General features: G+C 35.6%; 1 protein-coding gene and 1 pseudogene across 2 annotated transcripts; both read right to left on the bottom strand.

Annotated features, from left to right (window-relative positions):
• On the bottom strand, positions 1-7,145 carry LOC148918459 (uncharacterized). Its single transcript, XM_089048098.1, is given in 8 exon segments — positions 1-739; positions 2,213-2,258; positions 2,261-2,590; positions 2,707-3,426; positions 3,429-4,700; positions 5,341-5,700; positions 5,831-5,902; positions 6,535-7,145. Coding segments are annotated over 8 exon segments (4,089 nt in total). The 5' UTR covers positions 7,085-7,145.
• A 3,354-nt stretch (positions 7,146-10,499) lies between these two features.
• On the bottom strand, positions 10,500-15,084 carry LOC148918458 (uncharacterized; annotated as a pseudogene). The gene is made up of 5 exons (XR_016125529.1): positions 14,716-15,084; positions 14,038-14,109; positions 13,609-13,862; positions 11,223-13,189; positions 10,500-11,111 (listed from the first exon to the last, which is right to left on the bottom strand). The product of XR_016125529.1 is annotated as an uncharacterized LOC148918458 (transcript).
• Between the last annotated feature and the right edge of the window lie 4,054 nt (positions 15,085-19,138).

Here is a 19,138-nt window from a genome sequence, read left to right as displayed (position 1 = left end):
TCATGCTGGAATTGTGTAAGTAAATATATTGCCAAATTTTTGGTACTTTTCTGACCCAACTATGCCTCTGAAGTTATTGAACGAAATGTTCAAGAATTTGAGGCTGCTAAGGGGAGGGAAATCTGAAGGGAAAGTACCATTGATGCTGTTGTCTGAGACGTCTAGGTAGCTCAATGTGCGCAAAACAAAGATGGGTTTCAAGTCGCCTGAAATTTTGCAGCTTGAGATGTCGAGGTACTGGAGATTGGTGAGGTTGGCGAAAGCAGATGGTTGCAGAGTGCCCAAATCGTTGTGAGAAAGGTCAAGAACTCTAAGCTTTGGGAAACCAGAAAGCTGAACAGAGTTGGTGAACCTGTTGGTTGAGAGATTGAGCACCTGGACCGAGGAAAAGGAGCTATTTCCCGAGACGGGTTCGGGCCCAAAGCTTCCTCCGAACCTGTTCTTGGACAGATTGACTTGGACCAAGCTTGAAATAGACCAAAACCAACCTGGAACAGAGCCTTTGAGATTGTTGCTTGAGAGATCAAGGGTGCTCAGCTGTGACATGTTTCTGAGGTACTTCCATGATATGATCCTGCTGAGATTTCTGGAGGGGAGCTTTATTTCTGTGATGGGCGGGCTTGAACAATTGGATTGATATCCTTGTTGATGAAGCCAAGAGAGATTGAAACCTGCGACTGATTTGAAAGCCTTGGAGACCTGTTCTTGGTCTGTGCTGTTGCATTTGGATTCTGATATTCTAATCAGCACCAGAAGAACCAAAAACCTCAACAAGATTCTCATTTTCTTTTTCTGCAACTGGGTTTCAGTTCTCAAACTCTGCCTCCGGTGTTGTTGTCCACCTCTGACCTCAGTCAAAGAGGTTCTCTCCTCCTTAGGAGTAAGGGTCAATCAACCCATTTTGATGCTATGTTAAATTTCAGATAGACATGTCAGCAATTTATTACTAACAACACTGATATTGTTCCCAACTTAACCACTTACAAAGCCAAGTAGGTGTAGGGTTGGGTTTTAATACAAAATGCCTCAGTATTATTAGTAATAGAAGCATTCATTATATTTTATATTTTATTTAGTTAAATTTTCGATGTGAGATTTATATTCTTTAATAATTTTAAATTGATTTAAATAACTTAGATGGAAAATAAATAGATAAATAAATAGATAATATATGATGCTTGGTGGGACCCTTGGAATTAGACTTTTAAGGGGTAGAGTGCAATTAATCAAACTTTTAGTTATTACTCTGCAGTCTGCAATTCTGCATCAAATAAATTCCAATGGATTTGGAGGGAGGGAAGCAAACGTGATCCATTGATCACCACCACCTACACCGGCTACATACATATATGACTTGAGTCCACGTGGTCAAATTTACCTGCCTTGGCCACGTGATCTTTGGCTAAGTTCAGCTATGTGTTTTCTTCTTTGTGTGGATAAAATACATTAAATTTGAATCAATTTGGAGGTTTAGTTTAACATAATGCACATAAGGCATCACCTAATCCACAAAATTCCAAACCAAACCCTCCATGGAATGACAGCACATTTGGATTGGAACTATGAAGAAAAAAAAAACCAACCTTTGGGAATATTCTAAACATAATTTAAGCTAACAAACCCTCTCCAACCAATTTTTTCTTTCTTTATTCATAATTCTATGAAAATCTTTGGTGACTCCTCTTTTTTTAATAAAAAAAAAAATTGTTACTATAAGAGCATCTTCAGTGGGAGGGTTGTATAATGAGGTGTATGTTGTTAAATAAACACTGATCAAAATCACCTACAATAGAGAGGTGTAAACAATTGTAAATTTGCATCACAACCGTGATATGCAAATTTAGATGTACGTGTGCATCCTTTTTTACATCCCTTACAAGTGAGGCCTACACGAAAAACAGTGAGAAAAGTGGTCAAAAGTTAGCAAAATCAATTATACATATTTAGATTTCCATATTCCTCATTGGAACAAAAACCACATTTACAATACTTGAAAGTGTAAAGGGGATGTAAAAAATAGCTTTACAACCCCGAAAATACACCTCTCCACCATAAAATCAGTCAAAAACCGAAATAAAACGACATGCCTTCCTCTACATTGGCTAAATTAAAGACTGAAATTGAATCAAACCAAAATGCATGAAATACATGTCATAGGATAGGACCTATTAATTGAAGCGTTGCTGAACAAGAGGACGGTTTAACAGCACACCTCTTCCTGCAGTAGCCTCCTTCAAAAACTTTGTCTTGATTTTGTTGAGTGTGGCTGTAACTTCTTTCATACTTATCCTCTCTTCTGGTGATTCTGCACAGCAAGTAAGAGCTAATCTCATAATGGCTGATATGCAATCCCTCTTCCTCACATGATCATCATCTTCCTGCTCTGTCCCAATCCTAAGCAAATTGGCATCCACAACTTCATCTATCTTTGCATCTGGTAATACTAGTGAGTTTGCAATCCATTGCTTTATATTCATTTCCCCATCAAACATCTCATATGTTGGCTTCCTTCTTGTGAATGTTTCCATGAGCACAATACCAAAACTATACACATCCCCTCTTGTTGAAACTATTCCTTCCATTCCATACTCTGCAATATGAATTATATTTGAGTTGTACTTATATATCTAAATGACATTTGATGAAAAGAACATTTTAAGTTATGTTGTTCGTAACTGAAAGATATTAAATTAGCAAGTACATCACCTGGAGCCATATACCCAACTGTGGCTAGGGTAATGGTTTGGGTAATAGAATCACCTCCACCCAAGAGTTTTGCAATTCCAAAATCAGCAACATGTGCAACCATATCATCATCTAGTAGTATATTGCTGGGCTTCATATCACAGTGCACAATAGGTATTGAATAACCATAGTGTAGGTATTCCACTGCTGCTGCAATGTCTATCATTATGTTCAACCTCTGTAAGATATTCAAAGAATAGTTTTGAGAATATAACCACTTGTCCAGGCTCCCATTAGGCATGTAGTTCAGTACCAAGGCTTTGAAATCAAGTTCACTGCAACAACTGATGATTTTGACAAGGTTTCTATGACGAATATTGCTTAGCATTTCACATTCCCTATCAAAACTCTTGAAAACCCCTTCTAGCTGTAAACTGAAAACCTTTACTGCAACATCTATTCCACCCGAAAGCGTCCCTTTATATACTGAGCCAAAACCCCCACTTCCAAGCAAGTTGTTTTCGTTAAATCCATTCGTGGCCCTTAGAAGTTCCAGGTGTGAAATTCTTTTCCAAAGAAGTTGAGGCAACGAGGTAGCCTCTCCTGCAACTTCCACATTTCTTTTCTTGTGTAGTACAAATATAGATATGGAGGCCACTAGTAGAATTACTGATATGATCCCTGGGATGATATATTTAGCTTTCTTCCAATTTGGTTCAAGTGTAGTATTTTTGCATGGTGAACATGAAGTCGGGGTGCACCACAGAATGCGTTGTTTGAGACAAATGATTGAGCAGAGAAGTTTTGGAATGGTCCACCTGTTGGAATTTCTCCTTGGAGCCGGTTGAAAGACAAATCCAGATACTTGAGAAGTGACAGAGCTTCTAAAGACTTGGGAATCACTCCAGATAGATTGTTTCTGGATAAATTCAAGAGTTGCAGGCTTAGCAAGTCGTGAAATGAACTTGGAATAGGGCCTTCCAAATTATTATTTGCCAAGGAGAGATTAACTAGATCTTGAAGACCCCCAATGGTGCTTGGTATAACACCAGATAAATGGTTATTTGATAAATCTACCTCTACAACAACTTTCAACTTTGCAATATCTTGTGAGAGAGGTCCAATTAGAGAATTGGATGATAAGTTTACTTGTAAGATATAGGCAAGTCTCCAAAAAGTAGATGGTATTGTGGAACTCAACAAATTGGACTCTAGTGATAGATATCTTAAAGATGCAGCTAGATTACCTAAGCATGAAGGTATAGAACCAGAAAACTGATTACTAGCCAACTGTAAGTAAACTAGGTTATATAGTTGACAAAGTTGATAGGGGATGTAACCTTGCAATTTGTTGTAATTCAAGTTCATACCTTGGAGATTTCCAAGTCTTCCTAATGAAGTTGGAATTGATCCACTCAATTGATTGTTTCCGAGGTCTAAGGATATCAAGCTGCTTATGTTGCCAATACCAATGGGAATGTTACCCCTCATGCTGCAGTTTCTTAAACCAATACGTTGAAGCGTTGATGTAGAGAAATTCGACAAGAAATCATCAAGTGTGGCATTTAACGGATTAGCGTCCAAGCTTAGTGCTGTCAAACTTCTAAGATTAGCCAAACAAGAGAGAGTGGTTGTTTCTGGAGTTGAAGTATCAATTGCCAAATTATTCATTGATAACCTAAGCCGCTTAAGGTTTGTTAAGGCACATAGCGTGATTGGAATAAACCCTGTAAATGAGTTTTGGCCCAAGTCTAGCTCTGTGAGCATAGAAGCATTGGAGAGGTTGGGGATTACTCCGCTGAGGTTAGTGCTTGCTATATATAGCTGTCGTAGGTTTGGAAGCCCAAGGCCTATGTTTGCTGGGAGGCTACCCGATAGTTGATTAAAAGTAAGCGACAGTGCTCTCATTGTGGAGATATTGAAGAGTGAAGATGGAATGAGGCCATTGAGATTATTCTGTTCGATTGACAAAAACTCTAAATTTTGAAGATCACCAATCTCATCTGGTATAGTGCCTGCCACAATTTCACAAATGTTGTAGCATTAGCATTAGTTGAAAAGAATATTGACTTAAATAGAAACGGCAATTCAATCAATATATTTTTTTCTATCTTGGAGATATTGAAGATTGAAGATGGGATGAGGCCATTCAGATTATTAATATAATCTAACACTATCTACTCATAAAATGTCACACTCATAATATTAATTAATACAACAATATTTACACGAAAATCTCTAAAAAGTTTTGTTTTTGAACCAAATTAAGAAAACTGGCCATAATTTGGGGATGAAAAAATATGGTTTACAAAATGTCACATTCCCTTTGAGCAAAATACGTTTTTGTTTGCATGTCTTTATACCTCCTCTTCTTTTTTTCTTCTTCTTACTTTGGTTAACTTTAGATTTGAACATATTGACTTAGATAGAACATTTATTAGGCAAGTCAGTATGTTATATTCATGATTCTAAACCTTGCTATTCGATTCTAATGAATTTCCAGCTAATTTGACAACAACAAAAAAAATTGTTATATTCATGATTAACCATCTCCCTCATTTACTAAAATATGAAATAGTTAAATAACGATAAATTATGCAACCAAAATAAAAAAGATAAATCGTAATTGGATCAACATAATAAAATATCAATTACCCGTCAAATTGTTGAAGTCAAGGTATATCCCATTCATCATTGTTAAGTTCCCAATATTTTTTGGTATGCTTCCACTGAAATTGTTTTGCCCCAAAAGAAGTGAAAGAAGCTCTCTGCATTGCCATAATTTGGATGGAAGTGGACCATCAAACTTGTTGCGACCCAAATTCAAGATTTGAAGACTAGGAAGATGTTGGCATATATTGTCTGGAAGACCACCACTCAAGCTGTTTCCAAATAGAGCCAACGTAGTCAAAAAAGACATGTTGAAAACAGCCACAGGAATAGTGCCTTTTAGGGCATTGGACTGCACATACAACTTCTCCAGCTGCTGTAAAAAGCCAATCTCTTTTGGAATTTCTGAAAAATCATTAAGATATATGCACATTTATATGTTAAACTCATGTTTTATGCACATATAATGCACTACAACAAAAGTCGAGTCATATATAACTATATCACATCAAGGCAATGCAACAAATATATATACCATTGAAATTGTTGGAGTCAAGGTATATCTCCTTCAACATTGTTAAGTTCCCTATTTCTTTGGGTATCGCACCTGTTAAATATGCCAAACAAAGACTCAAAATACATGTAAATAAATGAAATTAGAAAAAAAAATAATAATAATACACCACACTACATCATTTATAGAAAAGTTGTCATAGTGGCTATTTTGGAGGAAAACAAAAACTCTCAACTACTCACTTGGTCACTTTCTAATTGGTTTATTAGTATGTTACAATTTTTTTCACTTGAAGGTACAATAATGAATTTTTCTATAGTATTAGATTTGAAGGGTGTTTTTATATTTATAAAATATCATGTTATAATGGGCCTCCGTGTGAAAAAGGACATTAATATTCCCTATTATTTACAATCTATCATCTATGTCTTTATCCCCCAACGCCCAACATGTACTCACTAGTTTCATAAATGTAAGTTTTGTAAAAACTCTTTGAGTATATATAAATAAATAAAACAACATTATAGACTCAACTGTTTTTAAAATTAAAAACCAAATACATAATCCATTCAAGTGAGAGTGTGTTTTTAGTATTGGATGACTTGTAAGTGATTAAAAGTTAGACTAATTTTCTAAAGGAAAAGAACATATTAGGCTTATAGATTAATAACAAGATGTTGAAACATAATGGCAATAGTGTAGATACCTTGTTGGCACATACGTACCTGATAGTTTGTTAGCGCTTAGATTTATGTCTTGCAATGTAGACAAGTTGAAGATAGTCGAAGGTATGGTACTTGAAAACTGATTGCCATACAAATCGAAGCTTTGAAGTTTGGGGAAGGACCCAAACCACGATGGAATGGATCCCATAAAATTGTTGAATCTGAAGCTAATCAACTTCAGGCGACGCAAATAAGACAATTCATGGGGGAAATAACCATGGAAGCTGTTATTTTTGAAGCTTAGTGCAACAAGGAATGAGAGGTTGCCTAAGTGTGGTGGAATGGTGCCTGTGAAACTCATATACGAGAGATTCAATGATGCTACTCTGAGGTGGTGAGCACCACAAGTAATGCCGACCCAGTTGCAGACAGATGTGGTCGTTGACCAGTTGACCAAGATGTTGTAAGGATCACTAGTGATATGAGATTTCAGAGCAAGAAGAGCAGACTGGTCTGTGGTGATGTTGGTTTGTGTTGCACCTACTGTACATATAGAATTGTGGTGTACCAGCAACAACATTATTGACAAGAGGAAACGACTTCTTTCCATGAGCACAGAAAACAGACAAGTTCCTTCCAACTACAAAATGTTTTTCGTTTTCTTTTTTCCCCCCGAGATTGAAAACCTGAAATGATTGAATAATTTGTTGCAGTGCCAATTTATAAAGGCAGAACAAGTTGACAAAGATTGGGATTGCACCCTTGGGGGATGAAATTGGCGGGTAGCCAAATGCAACGACTTAGACTTGTAAGAAAGGAAGAATGGACAAATGGATTTAACGAAAGGAACTTACTTGGAAGTGGTCTATTCATTTGTCTGTTTTTGCTGGTCTATTCATTGCAACGACTTAGACTTAGACTGAGGCCGGACTTAGACTTAGACTGAGGCCGGCCCTGAGGCATGGGCACGGAGGGCGACGGCCATGGGCCTCCAATTAAAGGGGCACCAAAATTTTATATATATGTATTTTACTTCTTTGTTTTTGTCATTTGCTTCCGAGTGGTCACGTGGGTTAGACTGATTATTTTACTTCTTTGTTTTTGCCATTTGCTCTACCCAAAGCATTTTGCCCATCACATCCCCATGCCTCTGCCGTCCAAAACTTTTTTTTTTTTAATGTTTCTCATTTATCTTTGTTCTTCCCTCCCACCTTTTTTTGTCACTGATTTTCTTCATCATCTTCTTACTCTCCTCTCCCCTCTTTGATTCTTTCCTTCTCTTCCCTCTTAATTTTTTTCTTCTCTTGTTTTCTCTTATTTCTCTCTGTCTCTCTTTCTCCTTCCACTTTCTTTCTTATTTTATTTCTCTCTTGTTCTCTCTTGGTTTTGTTAAAAATAAATAAAAATCGTTCAACCCTTCTTGATTTGGAAAACCAAAGGGTCTGTAGAGATTTTGACCAAACAAAAAAACAAAAACAAAAAGGTCTGCAGAGGTAGAGAGAGACAAATATGTGACAATCAGGTAGAGAAAAAGTCATGGAATTTTTTTTTCTCACCATCCCAATATGCGTGAGACAGAGGTAGAGATAAGTCATGGAACTATGAAAAAAAAACGAACCAACATTTGGGAATATTCCAAACATAATTTAAGCTAACAAACCCTCTCCAACCAATTTTTTCTTTCTTTATTCATAATTCTATGAAAATCTTGCTTTGTTGGTGACTCTTAATTCAAAGTTAGACAAGATACATAGAATTTTTTTTTTTAAAATATATATTTTTTATTTTAATGAGAACCTGATACATAATTAAGGTAGGTGGATTGGTTTGTCTATACAAATTCACACACACACACACACACACACACACATATATATATATATATATATACAGAGAGCTTCCATTGAGGATCCTCAAATAAGTTTATTTGAGGGACGCCCTTTGTAGGGCCCACTCCGGATTGTATTTCACTAATCCAAACCGTCTATTTTGTAGATACTCATTCAAAGATCATCTCTACAAAAAATCACTTGAATCCGATATCATTTGACCATTCAATTGAGTTCTTGAAATTTTAGTACTTTCTTGAAGCACCGTGTTCATTGATTTTGTATGACACAATTGGATGTCGATACGGTTTCCGATTTGTCTAATTTTTTGTAAGGATGATCTATGAATGAAGACCTAAAAAATAGATGGCTTGGATCATTGGAAAAAAAATTTATAGGGTACCCTAAAGGGCGTCCATAATAAAATTATTTGAGGAATCCCTCAACTGAAGGGGACTGATATACATATATACATACATATATATGTTTTAATGACCGTTGGATGGGGCGCTCAACCGTTGGATCTATTTTAATGACCTTGTGTGGCTGAGATTGAATTACATCTTTTAACCCGTTTTCACACTCCTGGCCCACCACAAACTCCACTTACGCTTGGGAACGGCGTACGTTGGGAAACCAAACGTCTTTCTTCTTCCTCCAACGCTTGGAGACCTTTCACGCAGACCAAACGACGTGAAGAAGAAGACTCACCATTGTCAGTTGAAGAAGAAGACCCACCATCGTTAGTTGAAGAAGAAGACCCACCATCTATGCAACAGAGGTATGCTATCTTGTGTATGAAGTACAAAAAATTTTGGATGAGTTCTGATATGGTTTTAATGGGTTTGAAGATCACTCCTCTAGATTTTTAATGGTTTTTTAAAATTTTGGAATATCATGTGTATGAAGTACAAAAAAGCATATTCATTTAAACAATAGATGGTTGTTCTAGCTTGTCCATCTTATTCTTTCTGCAGACTTGTGCTCGATGTATATAATTAAGGTCATTCTTCGTTCTCGGGCTTTTGCTATGGGTGGCTTGCTGTTCAATAGTTAGAGAAAGCATATTGATTGATTAGATGATTAGATGCTGTCTGATAAATCAATTATACCATGGTTCTTCGATTTGGAGTTTTGTATCCTGAGTTTTGATATGGATTTTAAGAACTCATCAACAATTCTACAATTTTTTTTTATTGAGTACTGTAGTTTTGTAATTTTCCATCAAACTTGTGCTTTCAATGCTTCATTCAACATGTGTTTCTTGTGATTCTAGGCTACTTATTTTTAATTTTTTTGGAGTACTGTAGTTTTGTAGTTTACGATTAAACTCTTGCTTTCAATGCTCCATTCAACGTGGTTTGTGTTTCTTATGATTCTTGGTTATTGATTAATCTACCTGTGGTTTCCCATAAGCTAATTGATCTTCACTTACATAATATATTTGCGGTAGAGTGGGTTTTCTTGTATTTTTTTTTTTTTCTCTTTTCTTAATCTAGTCTTTTGGATTAAGGAAAAAAAAAAAGACAAGAAAACAGAATTTCATATACATATAATATATTTTTTTTATCTACTCTTAATATTGATATTTGAGAAGAAAAAACAGAATGTCATATATATGTCCATGTTTTGTGATTAAAGTGTATCTGTGCATGTTCTATGGTGAGGAAGAAGGATTGCAGAGTGAGCTTGGAGGGGTCTAGGGAAGGTGTGAAGGGCCCATTAACGATTGCCGCTGAGAAATTTGGTCGATATTTGGTCTTGTGGGGTTGTGTTGTTTGTGCTCATGGCTGGATATTTGCCTTTTCATGACCAAAATGTTATATGTGTGTGTATATATATATATATATACATAATGATTTCCCCACTCCTATTTTATCCACTTACACTCATTTTTTAGTTATAAAAAAAGTGTAAGTGGATAAAATAGGAGAAAAAGGAGTGGGGAAATCACCACTCATATATATATATATATATATATATATATCACGTGTGTATGATTTTAGCTTTTAGGCTAACAGCTCCCAAACGGGACCAAACCCAACTCGCTTGTTTACACACAACAAAAATAGGGTGGGAGGCCTGGCTGCCGTAATCAGCCTTTGTTTGCCTCTTGGCTTGGCGAAAGCAGCGGTGGAGCTCCCAAGAGATCGTGGTTGTAGCCACAACACAACATAACAAACCCTCATATCATACTGATACCATAACAACCAAGACTAGTATATTATATAATAAGTCTACACACTCCACCATATAATCAGTCTGAAATAAAACGGCATGCCTTCCTTTACATTGTCTAAATTAAAGACTGAAATTGAATCAAATCAAAGTGCATGAAATACATGTCATAAGATAGGACCCATTAATTACATGTCACAAGATAGGACCCATTAATTGAAGCGCTACTGAATAAGAGGACAGTTTAACAACACAGCTCTTCCTGCAGCAGCGTCCTTCAAAAACTTTGTCTTGATTTTGTTGAGTGTGGCTACAGCTTCTTTCATACTTATCCTCTCTTCTGGTGATTCCACACAGCAAGAGCTAATCTCATAATGGTTGATATGCAATCCTTCTTCCTCACTTGATCATCGTCTTCCTGCTGTGTCACAATCCCAAGCAAATTGGCATCCACAACTTCATCTATCTTTGCATCTGGTAATACTAGTGAGTTTGCAATCCATTGCTTTATATTCATTTCCCCATCAAACATCTCATATGTTGGCTTCCTTCTAGTGAATGTTTCCATCACTACAATTCTGAAACTGTACACATCCCGTCTTGTTGAAACCATTCCTTCCAATCTATACTCTGCATTATGAATTATACTTATATATTCATGTGTATGATGAAATGAAAATTATACATAATTAAGGACAACATGTATAGAATTGAAAGATATTAAATTAGCAAGTACATCACCTGGAGCCATATACCCAACAGTGGCTAGAGTCATGGTTTGGGTAATAGAATCTCCTCCACCCAAGAGTTTTGAAATTCCAAAATCAGCAACATGTGCAACCATATCATCATCCAGTAGTATATTGCTTGGCTTCATATCACAGTGTACAATAGGTATTGAATAACCATGGTGTAGGTATTCCAGTGCAGATGTAGCATCTATCATTATGTTCAACCTCTGTACGATATTCAAAGAATTTTGAGAGTACAACCACTTCTTGAGGCTCCCATTAGGCATGTATTTGAGTACCAAGGCTTTGAAATCAATTTCACTACAACAACTTATGATTTTGATAAGGTTTCGATGACGAATATTGCTTAGCATTTCACATTCGCTATCAAAACTCTTGAAAGCTCCTTCTAGCTGTAAACTAAGAACCTTTACTGCAACATCTATTCCATCTGAAAGTGTCCCTTTATATACAGAACCAAAACCCCCACTTCCTAGTAGGTTGTTTTCATTAAATCCATTTGTGCCCCTTAGAAGTTCTAGATGTGAAACTCTTCTCCAAAGAAGTTAAGGCAATGAGGTAGCCTCTCCTGCAACTTCCACTTTCCTTTTCCTGCATAGTACAAAGATAGATACAAAGGCCACAAAGAGAATTACTGATATAATCCCTGGGATGATATATTTAGCTTTCCTCCAATTTGGTTCATGTGTACCATTTTTGCATGGTGGAACCTGAAGTCGGGCTGCAGCACAGAGTGCTTTGTTTGAGACAAATGATTGAACGGAGAAGCTTTGGAACGGGCCACCAGTTGGAATTTCTCCTTGGAGCCTGTTGAAAGACAAATCCATATCCTTGAGAAGTGACAGAACTTCTAAAGACTTGGGAATCACTCCAGACAAATTGTTTCTGGACAAATCCAAGAGTTGCAAGCTTAGCAACCCGTAGGGCCTTCCAAATTATTATTTGCCGAGGATAGATTAATCAAACCCTGAAGACCCCCAATAGTGCTTGGTAGGATACCAAATAAATTGTTATTTGATAAATCTACCATTGTCACAACTTTCAAGTTTCCAATATCTTGTGAGAGATGTCCAATTAGATAATTGGATGATAAGTCTACATACAAGATATAGGCAAGTCTCCAAAAGTTAGATGGTATTATGGAACTCAACGAATTGGACGCCAATGATAGATATCTTTGAGATGTGGTTAAATTACCAAAGCAAGACGGTATAGAACCATAGAGCTGATTACTACTCAAATCTAAGTAAGCTAGGTTATATAATTGACATAGTTGTTATGGGATGTACCCTCGCAACTTGTTATCAATCAAGCCTAAAGCTTGGAGATTCCATAGGCTTATTAGTGAAGTTGGAATTGATCCACACAATTGATTGTATGCCAAGCTTAAGTATATCAAGCTGCTCAAGTTGCCAATACCAATGGGAATGTCACCCCTCATGTTGCAATTGTATAAGTAAATATATTGAAGCGACGATGTAGAGCAATTCCGAAAGGAATCATCAAATCTGGCATTTAACGGATTAGTTGCCAAGGCTAATATTGTCAAACTTCTAAGATTAACCAAACAAGAGAGAGTGTTTGCTTCTAGAGTCAAAGTATCAATCGTCAAATTATTATTGTGTAACTTAAGCGACTGAAGGTTTGTTAAGGCACATAGCGTGCTAGGAATAAACCCTGTAAAGAGTTTTTTGCCAATTCAAGTCGTGTGAGCACAGAAGCATTGGATAGGTTAGGGATTACTCCGCTAAGGCCAGCTTCTGCAAGATAGAGGATATGTAGGTTTGGAAGCCCAAGACCTAAGTTTGCTGGGAGGCTACCCGATAGCTGATTCTCACTAAGCGACAGTAATATGATGGTGGAGATATTGAATATTGACCATGGAATAGTGCCTGCCAGTGCCACAATGTCACAATCCTATTTACAACAATTTCACTATATATGGATTTATGTAACCTAATCTAACCCTATCTAAAAAAATTTAAACAGAATTTTTAATTAGTACAACAAATTTTAAACAGAAATCTCTAAAACTAAAATAAAAGTCCTAAAAAGATTTGTCTTTTGAAACAAAACACGTTTGAGGTTGCATGTCCTTATACTTCTTTTTTTCTTATGTTAACCTCAGATTTGAACATATTGACTTAGATAGAACGTTTATTAGGCAAGTCAATATGTTATATTCATGATTGTAAACCTTGCTATTCGATTTTAATGAATTTTCCAGCGATTTTGACAAAAAAATAATTGTTATATTCACGATTAACTATCTCCCTCATTTACTAAAATATGAAATAGTTAAATAACGATAAATTATGCAACCAAAATAAAAAAGATAAATCATAATTGGATTAACATAATGAAATATCAATTACCTGTCAAAATGTTGTTGTCAAGATGTATCTCCTTCACCATTGTTAAGTTCCCAATATTTTTTGGTATGCTTCCACTGAAATTGTTTTCCCCCAAATGAAGTATAAGAAGCTCTCTGCATTGCGACCCAAATCCAATGTTTGAAGACTATGAAGATCTTGGCATATATTGTCTGGAAGACCACCGCTCAAGCTGTTTCCATATAGAGTCAACGTAGTCAAAGAAGACATGTTGAAAACAACCACGGGAACAAGGCCTGCACATACAACTCTTCCACATGATCTAAAAAGCCAATCTCTTTTGAAATTTCTAAAAAATCATTAAGATATTTGCACATTTATATGTTAAATTCATGTTTTATGCACATATAATGCATTGCAACAAAAGCAGAGTCATATATAACTGTATCAACATAATGAAATATCAATTACCCATCAAATTGTTGTTGCGAAGGTTTATCTCCTTCAACATTGTTAAGTTCCTTCTTTCTCTGGGCATCGCACCTGTTAAGTATGCAAAATAAAGACTCAAAATACATGTAAATAAATGAAATTAGAAAAAACACCACACTACATAATTTATAGAAAAGCTGTCAGATTGGCTATTTTGGAGGAAAAAAAAAAATCTCAACTAGTCACTTGGTCACTTTCTGTTTGGTTTATTAGTATGTTACAATTTTTTCACTTGAAGGTACAATAAGGAGTTTTTCTATAGTATTAGATTTGAAGTATGTTTTTTATATTTATAAAATATCATGTCATAATGGGCCTCCATGTGAAAAAAGTCATAAATATTCCCTATTATTTACAATTTATCATCTATGTCTTTATCTCCAGACGCCCAACCAGTTTTATCATTTGTAGCCTACAACATGTAAAAACTTTCTGAGTATATATATAATAAAAAACCAACATTATAGACTCAACCGTTCTTAAAATTAAAAACCAAAGACATAATCTATTCAAGTGAGACCTTTTTAAGTGATTAAAAGTTAGACTAATTTTCTAAAGAAAAAAAAAACACATTAGGCTTATAGATTAATAACAAGATGTTGAAACATAATGATAGATCAACAATAGAGTCTAGATACCTTGTTGACACATACGTACCTGATAGTTTGTTAGCGCCTAGATCTATGTCTTGCAGTGTAGACAAGTTGAAGATAGTTGAAGGTACGGTATCTGAAAACTGATTTCCATACAAATCCAATCTTTGAAGTTTGGGGAAGGACCCAAACCACGATGGAATGGATCCCATAAAATTATTGAATCCTAAGCTAATAAACTTCAGGCGACGTAAATAAGACAATTCATGGGGCAAAGTACCGTAAAAGCTATTATTGTCGAAGCTTAATGCAAGAAGGAAGGAGAGATTGCCTAAGTGTGGTGGAATGGTGCTAGTGAAAACCATGTAGGAGAGATTCAACGATACTACTCTGAGGTGACGAGCACCACAAGTAACACCAACCAGTTGCAAAGGGAGGTGGAGGTTGACCAGTTGACCAAGATGTTGTGAGGGTCACTAGTGAATGGGATCTCATAGCAAGAAGAGCAGACTGGTTGGTGGTGATGTTTTGTTGCACCTGTACCTATAGAACTGTACTGCAACAGCAACAACGTTATTGACAAGAGGAAACGACTTCTCTCCATGAGCACTGAAAACAGGAAGTGTTTTTCGCTTTCCTTTTTTCACCCCGAGATTGAAAACTTGAAATGATTGAATAATTTGTTGCAGTGCCAATTTATGAAGGCAGAACAAGTTGACAAAGACGGGGATTGCACCCTGGGGGAGGAAATTCGCGAGGAGCCAAATGCAACGACTTAGACTTGTAAGAAAGGAAGAATGGACAAATGGATTTAATGAAAGGAACTTACTTGGAACTGGGGGTTTTGGCTCGGTGCAATGTCAGTTGGTATATCTGAAGGGGCTTTCAAGAGCTTTCATAGGGAATGCATGTTTTCGGTGTTAAATCCATTTGTCTGTTTTCGCTGCTCCATTCATTGGATCGTCTTAGACTTAGACTTGTAGTCTTGTAGGAAAGGAAGAATGGACAATTGGGCGCCTGTCTGTTTCCACGTGTCTTCACATATGTCGATATTCCGTCAATCATGATTCATATATGGTCAATCAATCCAGTCTCAGACCAAAAAAAAAAAAATCAATCCAGTCTCCTTCGCATAATAGGGGCCCTTCACTTCATTTTTTCAAGAAATTTCTAGTTATCTAGGCACAACGGGACTTAAATTCATTGCATCAGGTTATGGTGAGTTCATTCATAATCCATTGCTTTTATTCATATCCCCAATAAAGATCTCATTTGTTTTGTTGGCTTCCTTTTTGTGAATGTTTTCATCTTTTATATACTAGCCTCTACTCACGCGCTTCCGCGCCTACAAGAGGTTTTTTTTTTTTTTTTTTTTAAATTTAAAATTTAAAATTATTTTAGAATTAAAAAAGATAATGGGTAGTTGTGTTTCATTTTTTAATTTTAATTTTTTTAATATGAAAAAGTGTGAATTTACTATATTATCCTCATTTAATTAATAATATTTACATTAACCAAGGGCATTTTATGATATTTTGAATGATTACCATTCTTGTCTTTTGCTTTATATATATATATATATATATATATATATATATATATATACAGAGAGAGCTTCCATTGAGGGATCCCTCAAATAAGCTTATTTGAGGGATACCCCTTGTAGGCCCCACTTCAGATTGTATTTCACTAATCCAAACTGTCTATTTTGTAGATACTCATTCAAAGATCATCTCTACAAAAAATCACTTGAATCCGATATCATTTGACCACTCAATTGAGTTATTGAAATTTTAGTACTTTCTTGAAGTACCGTGTTCATTGATTTTGTAAAACACAATTGGATATCAAAACGGTTTCAGATTTGTCTAATTTTTTGTAAGGATGATCTAGGAATAAAGACCTAAAAAATAGATGGTTTGGATCATTGGGAAAAAAATTATATAGTATCCTAAAGGACGTCCCTCAAATAAAATTATTTGAGGGATCCCTCAATAGAAGGGGACTGTATATATATATATATATATATATATATATATATAAAGCAAAAGATAGAGAATGATGAAACATTCAAAAACCCCAAAATATTTTTGGTTAATTAAAAACACCAAAACAAAAATAAATATTCAATATAAGTGGGACAAAACAGTAAACACGCTAACAGATTTAAAAGATGGTTGAGATTAAAAGTCCTTAATCAAACCTTTAACTTTAAATTATTATTGGAAAAGGTAAAGCTCCCTACAAGCATGATGACAGTTCCTAGCTGAATTGGCAAAGGAAGTTAGCAAATGAAGTTTTTAGCACTAAATATTTTAAGTCAAGGAAAAAATTTCCCACTATCTTTTAGCTTTTGAGTTTTTATTTCCCCTTCATGTCTTTTTCAGAGATATTTAGTTATTCTTTGTTTTTGGTAATCAAAATATTCAGTTATTCACAGTGCACAATCGGTATTGAATATTGCTTGGCTTCCTCTGATACCAACTCGATTCAAAGTATGTAACAAGCTATGAATTTATTTATCATACTTGTTCCATCCACATGAATTAAAGACTCAAATTGAATGGAATCGAATTGCATGAAATATATGCCATAGGATCCATTAATTTAACAGCACACGTCATGCAATGTCCTTCAAAAACTTTAGTTTCTTTTTTTTCTTTTTTATTTTTATTCCAGCTATATTTTCTGCTCTTCTTCTAGATAGATTTGATTCTAATTCTATATAACATGTCTGAAATCAGTGATCAAGGGATTTCCGCATTTTTAATTTCTGACTGTCTCATATCAGTGCACTGCACACATTCTTTGCTCAATTTTGCAGCTCTTCCAGTTTTTTTTTTTTTTTTTTTTGGGATTTCAAGCACGCATCATATTCTTATCCACACACCCATATGTAAGAGGCCTTTTAATAATCAAGCACGCTACGCGCCACTTACAAATTTTTTCTTTTTTTTGGAACTGTACTTTCTGGATGCGTATTTTAACAGGTTGCACCATGGGGAAAGAAATGCAACAACTTGTAATAAAGGAAGAATGGAGAATTGGGCATTGTTTCCTTTTCCACGTGCATCTTTCTTCACAAATGTGCAAGAATTTGCTATACATATGTCTCTATATATTCCATCAATCAGATAAGGATGGTCAATCCAGTCTCCACGACATATTTATTAGCAAGTAGTTGTACATTTTTAGGCCAATTTCTTCTGCATGCTGTTATAAGAAATACAAAAAACAAAAGCAGAAAAGAGTAATTTTAAACATGGTTATCTTTTAAGCGTCACCACGTCGTCAACAATTTTGGGATTGGGGCAGGGATGACAGCGCACCCCATGGAACGAATAGTACACAGATCACGCACCTTATTCGACATATGACCTCTAGCCAGAGGACTAGAGGCACGCACATGATTAATAATGGTACGACAAGCAGAGGAAACCGTAGAAACCTTCTCCTCAAACCGCAACTTATTCCTTAAATCTAAAATTAGCCACACAGAAGGTTTGTTAAGGCACAAAGCGTGCTTGAAATCAACCCTTTAAATGAGTTTTTGCCGAAATCTATCTTGGTGAGCATAGAAGCATTGGAGAGGTTGGGGATTACTCCGCTGAGGCCAGCTTCTGCAATATAGAGGACTTGTAGGTTTGGAAGCCCAAAGCCTATGTTTGCTGATTAAAACTAAGCTGCATATCACTCTTATTGTGGAGATATTAAAGATTGAGGATGGGATGAGGCCATTCAGATTATTACCACCAACTGTAAAAACCTCTAAATTTTGAAGATTACCGATCTCATCTGGTATAGTGCCTGCAACAACCCTTGCATGTTTAACTTTGTGGCCTTAGCATTATTACTACAACAATTTCATTATACATGGATACATGTTATCTAATCTAACCACATGTACTCATAATATTAATTAATACAAACAATATTTACACGAAAAATCTCTGTTATATTCATGTTTAACTATCTCCCTCATTTACTTAAACGCAGTCAGTGCAGGGCACTGCCTGGACTTGACTTGTGATAAAGGAACAATGGAGAAGAATGGAGCAAGGACAGGCGTCCACTCAGCCCCAGTCCAAACTAGCTAATATCCTGTTCATTTGAAACTAATTTTTAATAACTTAAAAGGAAAATAAATAGATAAATATATAATTTTTAATAACCAAGTAAGTAAGAAGCTTTGAATTTCTTTATCATGACTTCTTGTTCCATATCTATATATTATTGTATTTTAAATAGAATAAGAGTTATCCTCTTCTACTTTCAAGAGGACGACATAGCTTCTTTCATATTTGTCCTCTCTTCTGGTGATTCTGCACAGCAAGTAAGAGCTAATCTCGGATGATAAGAAATCCTTCTTCCTCACATGATCATCATCTTTCTGCTCTGTTCCAATTCCAAGCAAATTGGCATTCACAACTTCATCTATCTTTCCATCTGGTAATACTAGTGAGTCTGCAATCCATTGCTTTAAATTC

The sequence above is a fragment of the Prunus mume genome, linkage group LG3, assembly GCF_029339155.1.
Source record: "Prunus mume cultivar Tortuosa linkage group LG3, ASM2933915v1, whole genome shotgun sequence".
Taxonomy (NCBI): Eukaryota; Viridiplantae; Streptophyta; class Magnoliopsida; order Rosales; family Rosaceae; genus Prunus; species Prunus mume.
The sequence above is the reverse complement of the archived record's forward strand: the minus strand, read 5'-3'. Positions and strand labels throughout refer to the sequence as shown.